This window comes from Salmo salar, chromosome ssa09 (genome assembly GCF_905237065.1).
Source record: "Salmo salar chromosome ssa09, Ssal_v3.1, whole genome shotgun sequence".
Lineage (NCBI taxonomy): Eukaryota > Metazoa > Chordata > Actinopteri > Salmoniformes > Salmonidae > Salmo > Salmo salar.
In genome coordinates, this window is record NC_059450.1 from 156,399,173 (window position 1) to 156,411,798 (window position 12,626).

Here is a 12,626-nt window from a genome sequence, read left to right on the forward strand (position 1 = left end):
GTAACACTGGTAACACTGGTAACTCTGGTAACACTGGTACCACAGGTAACACTGGTAACTCAGCTAACACAGCTAACACAGGTAACACTGGTAACTCAGCAAACACTGGTAACACTGGTAACTCTGGTAACTCTGGTAACACTGGTAACTCTGGTAATACTGGTAACTCAGCTAACACTGGTAACACTGGTAACACTGGTAACTCTGGTAACACTGGTAACTCAGCTAACACAGGTAACACTGGTAACACTGGTAACACTGGTAACTCAGGTAACACTGGTAACTCAGGTAACACTGGTAACACTGGTAACTTTGGTAACACTGGTAACTCTAACACTGGTAACTCAGGTAACACAGGTAACACAGGTAACACTGGTAACACAGGTAACACTGGTAACTCTGGTAACTCTGGTAACTCTGGTAACACTGGTAACTCAGCTAACACAGATAACACAGGTAACCCAGGTAACACTGGTAACTCAGCTAACACAGATAACACAGGTAACCCTGGTAACACTGGTAACACTGGTAACACTTGTAACTCAGGTAACACTGGTAACTCTGGTAACACTGGTAACTCAGCTGACACAGATAACACAGGTAACCCAGGTAACACTGGTAACTCAGCTAACACAGGTAACCCTGGTAACACTGGTAACACTGGTAACACAGATAACACAGGTAACACTGGTAACTCTGGTAACTCTGGTAACACTGGTAACTCTGGTAACACAGGTAACACTGGTAACTCAGGTAACACTGGTAACTCTGGTAACGCTGGTAACTCTGGTAACGCTGGTAACTCAGCTAACACAGGTAACACAGGTAACACTGGTAACACTGGTAACTCAGCTAACACAGGTAACACTGGTAACACTGGTAACTCTGGTAACACTGGTAACTCAGCTAACACAGGTAACACTGGTAACACTGGTAACTCTGGTAACTCTGGTAACACTGGTAACTCTGGTAACACTGGTAACTCAGCTAACTCAGCTAACACAGGTAACACTGGTAACACTGGTAACTCTGGTAACTCTGGTAACACTGGTAACTCTGGTAACACTGGTAACTCAGCTAACACAGGTAACACAGGTAACACTGGTAACTTAGCTAACACAGGTAACACTGGTAACACTTGTAACTCAGCTAACACAGGTTACACTGGTAACAAAGGTAACTCAGCTAACACAGATAACACTGGTAACAAGATAACACAGGCTGGTAACACAGGTAACACAGGTAATCCTGGTAACACAGGTAACACTGGTAACACTGGTAACACAGCTAACACAGATAACACAGGTAACACTGGTAACTCTGGTAACACTGGTAACTCAGCTAACACAGATAACACTGGTAACAATGGTAACACTGGTAACTCAGCTAACAGAGGTAACACTGGTAACACTGGTAACTCTGGTAACTCTGGTAACACTGGTAACACTGGTAACTCTGGTAACTCTGGTAACACTGGTAACACTGGTAACTCTGGTAACACTGGTAACACTGGTAACTCTGGTAACTCTGGTAACACTGGTAACTCTGGTAACTCTGGTAACTCAGCTAACACAGATAACACTGGTAACTCAGCTAACACAGGTAACACAGCTAACACAGGTAACACAGGTAACCCAGGTAACACAGCTAACACAGGTAACACAGATAACACAGGTGGCAGAGGTAACACAGGTAACACCGGCAGGGCCTGGAGTTTTTCCTAACCATTAGAGCTGGCCAGACAAAACTCTAGAGCCATTTAATTAATCCACCACAAAATACCAGAAAATTTGCCCGAAAAGAGTAGAACCAGCTCACCTGCTCTTACACTACGATTTAAATGTTACTTTAAAAATATATATGTTTTCACTGTGTTAAAAGTAGAGGTCATTTCACGTAACAGGGTTGAGGGACAAATAAAGCATTAATCAAATTAAATAATGAATAATCTTCAGAAATGACTTAGTCAAAGAAACAAAATAACTAGGGCTTTACAATGATGTGGAAACTTGGAGAAATGTTGTGATTAAAATCTTCCTAAAAGTGGAACAGTGTTGACGGAGGGACAATGGCAAAATGTTTAATTTTGGCACATTAGCAAGTCTTTATTCATATAAAAAATGTTTGGGGGGGATGTATTGAATCCTCCCATGTGGTCGATATTATAGAGCACTTCGTTTAGAAAAACAAGCTGTTCAAATTCAATATTGGTGCACAATATCTACTGAACATATCGTAGGGACGCAAAATGTACTCTTCTCATGGAACGCCCCCATTATATACCACTCCAAGCCCGTGGGATCTTATTGTCCAGGTCACATTGTGCTTCTTAGAGCAAACAATAACTGTTCTAACATAACTGATATGACTGACTGTGGTCTGAAAGGCAAGTAAAATACACAGAGGACGGGGAGAGGGGGGGGAGGGGGCACTTCTGATAAACGTGTGTATGCTTTTGCCCTCTCTCTGACAGCACAAGGATAAACTTCCTTATTATAACAGGTTCAGCAGGCTGAGGCAGAGAATGTTCTTTCACCGTACATTAGTCGTTGTAACTGCAGCAGATTTTCATCATAAACAAAACTACATCCACACTGAACAAAAAATATAAACGCAACAATTTGAAAGATTTTACTGAGTTACAGTTCATGTAAGGAAAGCAGTCAATTGAAATAAATTCATTGGTGCAGCATTGTGTTGTGTTACAAAACTGTAGAGTAGCCTTTTATTGTCCCCTGCACAAGGTACACCTGTGTAATGATTATGCTGTTTAATCAGCTTCTTGATATGCCACACCTGTCAAGTGAATGGATTCTACAGCTGCACCAATGAATTTCATGGTCACAAAAAAAAGGTAAGGGCGTGGATCAGAAAGCCAGTCAGTATCTGGTTTGACCACCATTTGCCTCATGCAGCGGGACACATCTCCTTTGCATTAAGTTGATCAGGCTGTTGATTGTGGCCTGTGGAATGTTGTCCCACCTCCTCTTCAACGGCTGTGCGAAGTTGCTGGATATTGGCGGGAAATGGAACACGCGGTCGAAAACAAGTAGATCCAGAGCATCCCAAACATGCTCAACGGGTGATAAGTCTGGTGAGGCCATGGAAGAACTGAGACATTTTCAGCTTCCAGGAATTGAGTACAGATCCTTGCGACATGGGGCCGTGCATTATCATGCTGAGATATGAGGTGATGGCGGCAGATGAATGGCACGACAATGGGCATCAGGATCTTGTCATGGTATTTCTGTGCATTCAAATTGCCATTGATAAAATGCAATTATGTTCATTGTCCGTTGCTTATGCCTGGCCACACCATTACCCTATCGCCACCATGGGGCACTCTGTTCACAACGTTGACGTCAACAAACTGCTAGCCCACACGACGTTATACACGCTGTCTGCCATCTGCCCGGTACAGTTGAAACTGGGATTAATCCGTGAAGAGAAAACTTCTCCAGCGTGCCAGTGGTCATCAAAGGTGAGCATTTGCACACTGAAATCGGTTATGACTCTGAACTGCAGTCAAGTCAAAACCCTGGTGAGGACGACGAGCACGGAGATGAACTTCCCTGAGACGATTTCTGGAAGTTTGTACAGCAATTCTTCGGTTGTGCAAACCCAGAGTTTCATCAGCTGTCCGGGTGGCTGGTCTCAGACCATCCCGCAGGTGAAGAAGCCAGATGTGGAGGTCCTGGGCTGGTGTGGTTGTACGTGGTCTGTGGTTGTGAGGCTGGTTGGATGTATTTCCAAATTCTCTAAAACAACATTGGAGGTGGCTTATGGTTGAGAAATGAACATTCATTTCTCTGGCAACAGCTCTGGTGGACATACCTGCAGTCAACATGCCAATGGCACACTTCTTCAAAACATGAGACATCTGTTGCATTGTGTTGTGTTACAAAACTGTAGAGTAGCCTTTTATTGTCCCCTGCACAAGGTACACCTGTGTAATGATTATGCTGTTTAATCAGCTTCTTGATATGCCACACCTGTCAAGTGAATGATTTCTACAGCTGCACCATCGAGAGCATCCTGACTGATTGCATCATCGCCTGGTATGGCAACTGCTCGGGCTCCGACCGTAAGAACCAGTACATCCCTGAGGCCAAGCTTCCTCCCATCCAGGATCTCTATACCAGGCGGTGTCAGAGGAAGGCCCTAAAAATTGCCAAAGACTCCAGCCACCCTAGTCATAGACTGTTCTTTCTGCTACCACATGGCAAGCGGTACTGGAGCGCAAAGTCTAGGTCCAAAAGGCTTCCTAACAGCTTCTCCCCCCAAGCCATAAGACTCCTGAACAGCTAATCAAATGGCTACCCGGACTATTTGCTTTGTCCCCCTCATCTTCATTTTTACACTGCTGCTACTCTCTGTTTATTATCTATGCATAGTCACTTTACCTCTACCTACATGTACATATTACCTCAGTTACCTCGACTAACCGGTGCCCCGCACATTGACTCTGTACCGGTACCCCCTGTATATATCCTCAACTTTGACTCTGTATCAGAACCCCCTGTATATAGCCTCCACATTGACTCTGTACTGGTACCCCCTGTATATAGCCTCCACATTGACTCTGTATGGGTACACCCTGTATATAGCCTCAACATTGACTCTGTACCGGTACCCCCTGTATATAGCCTCAACATTGACTCTGTACTGGTACCCCCTGTATATAGCCTCCACATTGACTCTGTACCGGTACCCCCTGTAAATAGTCTCCACATTGACTCTGTACCGGTACCCCCTGTACATAGCCTCCACATTGACTCTGTACCGTAACACCCTGTATATATCCTCCACATTGACTCTGTACCGATACCCCCTGTATATAGCCTCCACATTGGCTCTGTACCGTAACACCCTGTATATAGCCTCCACATTGACTCTGTACCGTAACACCCTGTATATAGCCTCCACGTTGACTCTGTACCATAACACCCTGTATATAGTCTCCACAATGACTCTGTACCATAACACCCTGTATATAGCCTCCACATTGACTCTGTACCGTAACACCCTGTATATAGCCTCCACATTGAATCTGTACCGTAACACCCTGTATATAGCCTCCACATTGACTCTGTACCGTAACACCCTGTATATAGCCTCCACATTGACTCTGTACCGTAACACCCTGTATATAGCCTCCACATTGACTCTGTACCATAATACCCTGTATATAGCCTCCACATTGACTCTGTACCGTAACACCCTCTATATAGCCTCCACACTGACTCTGTACCGTAATACCCTGTATATAGCCTCCACACTGACTCTGTACCGTAACACCCTGTATATAGCCTCCACATTGACTCTGTACCGTAACACCCTGTATATAGCCTCCACATTGACTCTGTACCGTAACACCCTGTATATAGCCTCCACATTGACTCTGTACCGTAATACCCTGTATATAGCCTCCACATTGACTCTGTACCGTAACACCCCTGTATATAGCCTCCACATTGACTCTGTACCGTAATACCCTGTATATAGCCTCATTACTGTTCTTTTATTCTTGCTCCTTAATTATTTTTTATTTGTAATTTTTCTATTTTTGTTCTTTATTTGTATTTTTGTATTTATTTTGTATTTATTTATTTACTTCAGTTTATTTTAGTAAATACTTTCTTACCACTTATTTTTGTTGAAACTGCATTGTTGGTTAAGGGCTTGTAAGTCAACATTACACTGTAAGGTCTACTACACCTGTTGTATTCAGCGCATGTGACAAATAACATTTTATTTTATTTTATTTGAATGAGAGAGTTTTCTACAGTCGTGATCATCTGATAACTTACTAGAGCCAGACAACTAATTATACTCTGTGGGCAATTTAATGAGAATGTCCATTATTCCACCCTTTGACTAGTGTAAAATGTAAAACGTATTTTTCCGGTGTATGCATTGTAAATAGTTCATTTCCCGCTCTTATTTCGCCTAGTGGCCAATAGATGAAGTAGCTGTAATCACCTGACAGAGGTGTGTCAAGGCTATATAAGTACCTGTGCTCATGTGACACAGGTGTGTCAAAGCTATATAATTACCTGTGGTCACGTGACACAGGTGTGTCAAGGCTATATAATTACCTGTGGTCACGTGACACAGGTGTGTCAAGGCTATATAATTACCTGTGGTCACGTGACACAGGTGTGTCAAGGCTATATAATTACCTGTGATCATGTGACACAGGTGTGTCAAGGCTATATAATTACCTGTAATCATGTGACACAGGTGTGTCAAGGCTATATAATTACCTGTAATCATGTGACACAGGTGTGTCAAGGCTATATAATTACCTGTGATCATGTGACACAGGTGTGTCAAGGCTATATAATTACCTGTAATCACATGACACAGTTGTGTCAAGGCTATATAATTACCGTGATCACATGACACAGGTGTGTCAAGGCTATATAATTACCTGTGATCATGTGACACAGGGGTGTCAAGGCTATATAATTACCTGTAATCACATGACACAGGTGTGTCAAGGCTATATAATTACCTGTGATCATGTGACACAGGTGTGTCAAGGCTATATAATTACCTGTGGTCATGTGACACAGTTGTGTCAAGGCTATAAATTACCTGTGGTCATGTGACATAGGTGTGTCAAGGCTATATAATTACCTGTGGTCATGTGACACAGGTGTGTCAAGGCTATATGATTACCTGTGATCACATGACACAGGTGTGTCAAGGCTACATAATTACCTGTGATCATGTGACACAGGTGTGTCAAGGCTATATAATTACCTGTAATCATGTGACACAGGTGTGTCAAGGCTATATAATTACCTGTGGTCATGTGACCCAGGTGTGTCAAGGCTATATAATTACCTGTGATCATGTGACACAGGTGTGTCAAGGCTATATAATTACCTGTGGTCATGTGACACAGGTGTGTCAAGGCTATATAATTACCTGTGATCATGTGACACAGGTGTGTCAAGGCTATATAATTACCTGTAATCATGTGACACAGGTGTGTCAAGGCTATATAATTACCTGTAATCATGTGACACAGGTGTGTCAAGGCTATATAATTACCTGTGATCATGTGACACAGGTGTGTCAAGGCTATATAATTACCTGTAATCACATGACACAGGTGTGTCAAGGCTATATAATTACCTGTGATCACATGACACAGGTGTGTCAAGGCTATATAATTACCTGTGATCATGTGACACAGGGGTGTCAAGGCTATATAATTACCTGTAATCACATGACACAGGTGTGTCAAGGCTATATAATTACCTGTAATCACATGACACAGGTGTGTCAAGGCTATATAATTACCTGTGATCACATGACACAGGTGTGTCAAGGCTATATAATTACCTGTGGTCATGTGACACAGTTGTGTCAAGGCTATAAATTACCTGTGGTCATGTGACATAGGTGTGTCAAGGCTATATAATTACCTGTGGTCATGTGACACAGGTGTGTCAAGGCTATATGATTACCTGTGATCACATGACACAGGTGTGTCAAGGCTACATAATTACCTGTGATCATGTGACACAGGTGTGTCAAGGCTATATAATTACCTGTAATCATGTGACACAGGTGTGTCAAGGCTATATAATTACCTGTGGTCATGTGACCCAGGTGTGTCAAGGCTATATAATTACCTGTGATCATGTGACACAGGTGTGTCAAGGCTATATAATTACCTGTGATCACATGACACAGGTGTGTCAAGGCTATATAATTACCTGTGATCACGTGACACAGGGGTGTCAAGGCTATATAATTACCTGTAATCACATGACACAGGTATGTCAAGGCTATATAATTACCTGTGATCATGTGACACAGGTGTGTCAAGGCTATATAATTACCTGTGATCATGTGACACAGGTGTGTCAAGGCTATATAATTACTTGTGATCATGTGACACAGGTGTGTCAAGGCTATATAATTACCTGTAATCATGTGACACAGGTGTGTCAAGGCTATATAATTACCTGTGATCATGTGACACAGGTGTGTCAAGGCTATATAATTACCTGTGGTCATGTGTCACAGGTGTGACAAGGCTATATAATTACCTGTGATTACATGACACAAGGTTGTCAAGGCTATATAATTACCTGTGATCACATGACACAGGTGTGTCAAGGCTATATAATTACCTGTGATCATGTGACACAGGTGTGTCAAGGCTATATAATTACCTGTGATCATGTGACACAGGTGTGTCAAGGCTATATAATTACCTGTGGTCATGTGACACAGGTGTGTCAAGGCTATGTAATTACCTGTAATCATGTGACACAGGTGTGTCAAGGCTATATAATTACCTGTGGTCATGTGACACAGGTGTGTCAAGGCTATATAATTACCTGTAATCATGTGACACAGGTGTGTCAAGGCTATATAATTACCTGTGAGCATGTCAAGGCTATATAATTACCTGTGATCACGTGACACAGGTGTGTCAAGGCTATATAATTACCTGTGATCATGTGACACAGGTGTGTCAAGGCTATATAGTTACCTGTGATTACATGACACAAGTTTGTCAAGGGTATATAATTAGCTGTGGTCATGTGACATAGGTGTGTCAAGGCTATATAATTACCTGTGATCATGTGACACAGGTGTGTCAAGGCTATATAATTACCTGTGGTCATGTGACACAGGTGTGTCAAGGCTATATAATTACCTGTGATCATGTGACACAGTTGTGTCAAGGCTATATAATTACCTGTGGTCATGTGACACAGGTGTGTCAAGGCTACATAATTACCTGTGATCATGTGACACAGGTGTGTCAAGGCTATATAATTACCTGTGATCACGTGACACAGGTGTGTCAAAGCTATATAATTACCTAGAATCATGTGACACAGGTGTGTCAAGGCTATATAATTACCTGTAATCACATGACACAGGTGTGTCAAGGCTATATAATTACCTGTGATCACATGACACAGGTGTGTCAAGGCTATATAGTTACCTGTGATCATGTGACACAGGTGTGTCAAGGCTATATAATTACTTGTGATCATGTGACACAGGTGTGTCAAGGCTATATAATTACCTATGATCATGTGACACAGGTGTGTCAAGGCTATATAATTACCTGTGATCATGTGACACAGGTGTGTCAAGGCTATATAATTACCTGTGATCACGTGACACAGGTGTGTCAAGGCTATATAATTACCTATAATCATGTGACACAGGAGTGTCAAGGCTATAAAATTACCTGTAATCACATGACACAGGTGTGTCAAGGCTATATAATTACCTGTGATCACATGACACAGGTGTGTCAAGGCTATATAATTACCTGTGATCACGTGACACAGGTGTGTCAAGGCTATATAATTACCTGTGATCACATGACACAGGTGTGTCAAGGCTATATAATTACCTGTGATCATGTGACACAGGTGTGTCAAGGCTATATAATTACCTGTGGACATGTGACATAGGTGTGTCAAGGCTATATAATTACCTGTGATCATGTGACACAGGTGTGTCAAGGCTATATAATTACCTGTGATCATGTGACACAGGTGTGTCAAGGCTATATAATTACCTGTGGTCATGTGACACAGGTGTGTCAAGGCTATATAATTACCTGTAATCATGTGACACAGGTGTGTCAAGGCTATATAATTACCTGTGAGCATGTGACACAGGTGTGTCAAGGCTATATAATTACTTGTGATCACGTGACACAGGTGTGTCAAGGCTATATAATTACCTGTGATCATGTGACATAGGTGTGTCAAGGCTATATAATTACCTGTGATCATGTGACACAGGTGTGTCAAGGCTATATAATTACCTGTGGTCATGTGACACAGGTGTGTCAAGGCTATATAATTACCTGTGATCATGTGACACAGTTGTGTCAAGGCTATATAATTACCTGTGGTCATGTGACACAGGTGTGTCAAGGCTATATAATTACCTGTGATCATGTGACACAGGTGTGTCAAGGCTATATAATTACCTGTGATCATGTGACACAGGTGTGTCAAGGCTATATAATTACCTGTGATCACGTGACACAGGTGTGTCAAAGCTATATAATTACCTAGAATCATGTGACACAGGTGTGTCAAGGCTATATAATTACCTGTAATCACATGACACAGGTGTGTCAAGGCTATATAATTACCTGTGGTCATGTGACACAGGTGTGTCAAGGCTACATAATTACCTGTGATCATGTGACACAGGTGTGTCAAGGCTATATAATTACCTGTGATCACATGACACAGGTGTGTCAAAGCTATATAATTACCTAGAATCATGTGACACAGGTGTGTCAAGGCTATATAATTACCTGTAATCACATGACACAGGTGTGTCAAGGCTATATAATTACCTGTGATCACATGACACAGGTGTGTCAAGGCTATATAGTTACCTGTGATCATGTGACACAGGTGTGTCAAGGCTATATAGTTACCTGTGATCATGTGAGACAGGTGTGTCAAGGCTATATAATTACCTGTGATCACATGACACAGGTGTGTCAAGGCTATATAATTACCTGTGATCATGTGACACAGGTGTGTCAAGGCTATATAATTACTTGTGATCATGTGACACAGGTGTGTCAAGGCTATATAATTACCTGTGATCACATGACACAGGTGTGTCAAGGCTATATAATTACCTGTGATCACATGACACAGGTGTGTCAAGGCTATATAGTTACCTGTGATCATGTGAGACAGGTGTGTCAATGCTATATAATTACCTGTGATCACATGACACAGGTGTGTCAAGGCTATATAATTACCTGTGATCATGTGACACAGGTGTGTCAAGGCTATATAATTACCTATGATCATGTGACACAGGTGTGTCAAGGCTATATAATTACCCCGTGGTCATGTGACACAGGTGTGTCAAGGCTATATAATTACCTGTGATCACGTGACACAGGTGTGTCAAGGCTATATAATTACCTATAATCATGTGACACAGGAGTGTCAAGGCTATAAAATTACCTGTAATCACGTGACACAGGTGTGTCAAGGCTATATAATTACCTGTGATCACATGACACAGGTGTGTCAAGGCCATATAATTACCTGTGATCACATGACACAGGTGTGTCAAGGCTATATAATTACCTGTGATCACGAGACACAGGTGTGTCAAGGCTATATAATTACCTGTGATCACATGACACAGGTGTGTCAAGGCTATATAATTACCTGTGATCACATGACACAGGTGTGTCAAGGCTATATAATTACCTGTGATCATGTGACATAGGTGTGTCAAGGCTATATAATTACCTGTGATCACATGACACAGGTGTGTCAAGGCTATATAATTACCTGTGATCATGTGACACAGGTGTGTCAAGGCTATATAATTACCTCTGATCACATGACACAGGTGTGTCAGACCTAAATGGTTTTCTGTGGTCATCTGACACAGGTGAGTCAAGACTATTTAATGACCTGTGATTCACCTGACACAGGTGAGTCAAGGCTGTATGATTGTTTCTCCATCACATTGCATCTGACACCCTGATGAAGGCGTTAGCTGTTACGTTCTGGAGCATTTTAATAGTGACGTAGCCCAGACATTAATAAAGGCTTTTTAACTATCAAACCCACAGGAAGTGCCTGGACTTGGATTCACACCTCAGCACCTGTTAGTGTTCTGGAAGTATTCCTCTCCAAGATCACCTGGTTGTTTTGGAATACTCAACCCACCAAGCATTGATGTCGTGCTAGGTCTTTTGTGTCCATCACATCGTCGTTGAAAACAGATCCCACAATTTAAGAATGTGTAAACAAATTCCCTTGTTGTCGCCCAAACGTTACAATCTGATCATGTGTAGCATACCTCCAATTACTCAAAGGCTGTGTTTCTCACCTGGTGATCTCGTGAGGGATGACTCCCTGGATGTATACAGACATCCCTGATCTCAGCCCGCCGTAGATCGGCCCCACATAGGGGATACTCTGCACAGAACACACAGTAATAACCGTTTAACAACTATACACAAGTATAGATGCAATGCAGTCTGGGAAGTAATAACCATTTAACAACTATACACAAGTATAGATGCAATGCAGTCTGGGAAATAATAACCATTTAACAACTATACGCAAGTATAGATGCAAGGCAGTCTGGGAAGTAATAACCATTTAACAACTATACACAAGTATAGATGCAAGGCTGTCTGGGAAGTTTTTTAAGTAGGTGGAGTAAAAGTTTGAAAAGGAAGTAAACGCAATAGAGACAGCCAATGGTTGGGCTTCAGTCAATTCAGAAAGAGAATTGAAATTGGAATTTCAGTGTACTTGAAATTGAAATTGACCCCTAACGGTAGATTCAGACAATATCTATGATATCTGTATACGCTAGACAAGGAAACATGCTACTCACAGGATTGTAGACGGGCTGGTAGCCAGGTGGAGCAACGAACATGATGGCTGTCACTCAGAGATCCACAGACAGACAGATAGAGAGACGGAGGAGAGGCGAGTCAGAGAGAGCAGGAAACGGTCGCTGCTGGACGGCTAGTCTTATAGAGACTCAGAACCATGGGAGGGGAGGGGCGAGGAGCCAGGAGCGAGTCAGGGTTAGAGACAGGGCTGGGAGTGGGGTAGGGCCAG

At 42.3% G+C, this 12,626-nt stretch overlaps 1 protein-coding gene across 2 annotated transcripts in view; it reads right to left on the minus strand.

The window, feature by feature from the left end:
* LOC106613332 (galectin-6) overlaps positions 1 to 12,626 on the minus strand; it is a 28,328-nt gene extending 15,702 nt beyond the window's left edge. For both annotated transcript variants that reach the window (XM_045724887.1, XM_045724886.1), the window contains exons 1-2: positions 12,397 to 12,626; positions 11,881 to 11,969 (exon numbers count right to left, since the gene is read on the minus strand). In XM_045724887.1, coding sequence (XP_045580843.1) covers positions 11,881 to 11,969; positions 12,397 to 12,438 — 131 coding nt within the window. In that variant the 5' untranslated portion in view covers positions 12,439 to 12,626. The remainder of the gene's footprint in view (positions 1 to 11,880; positions 11,970 to 12,396) is intronic.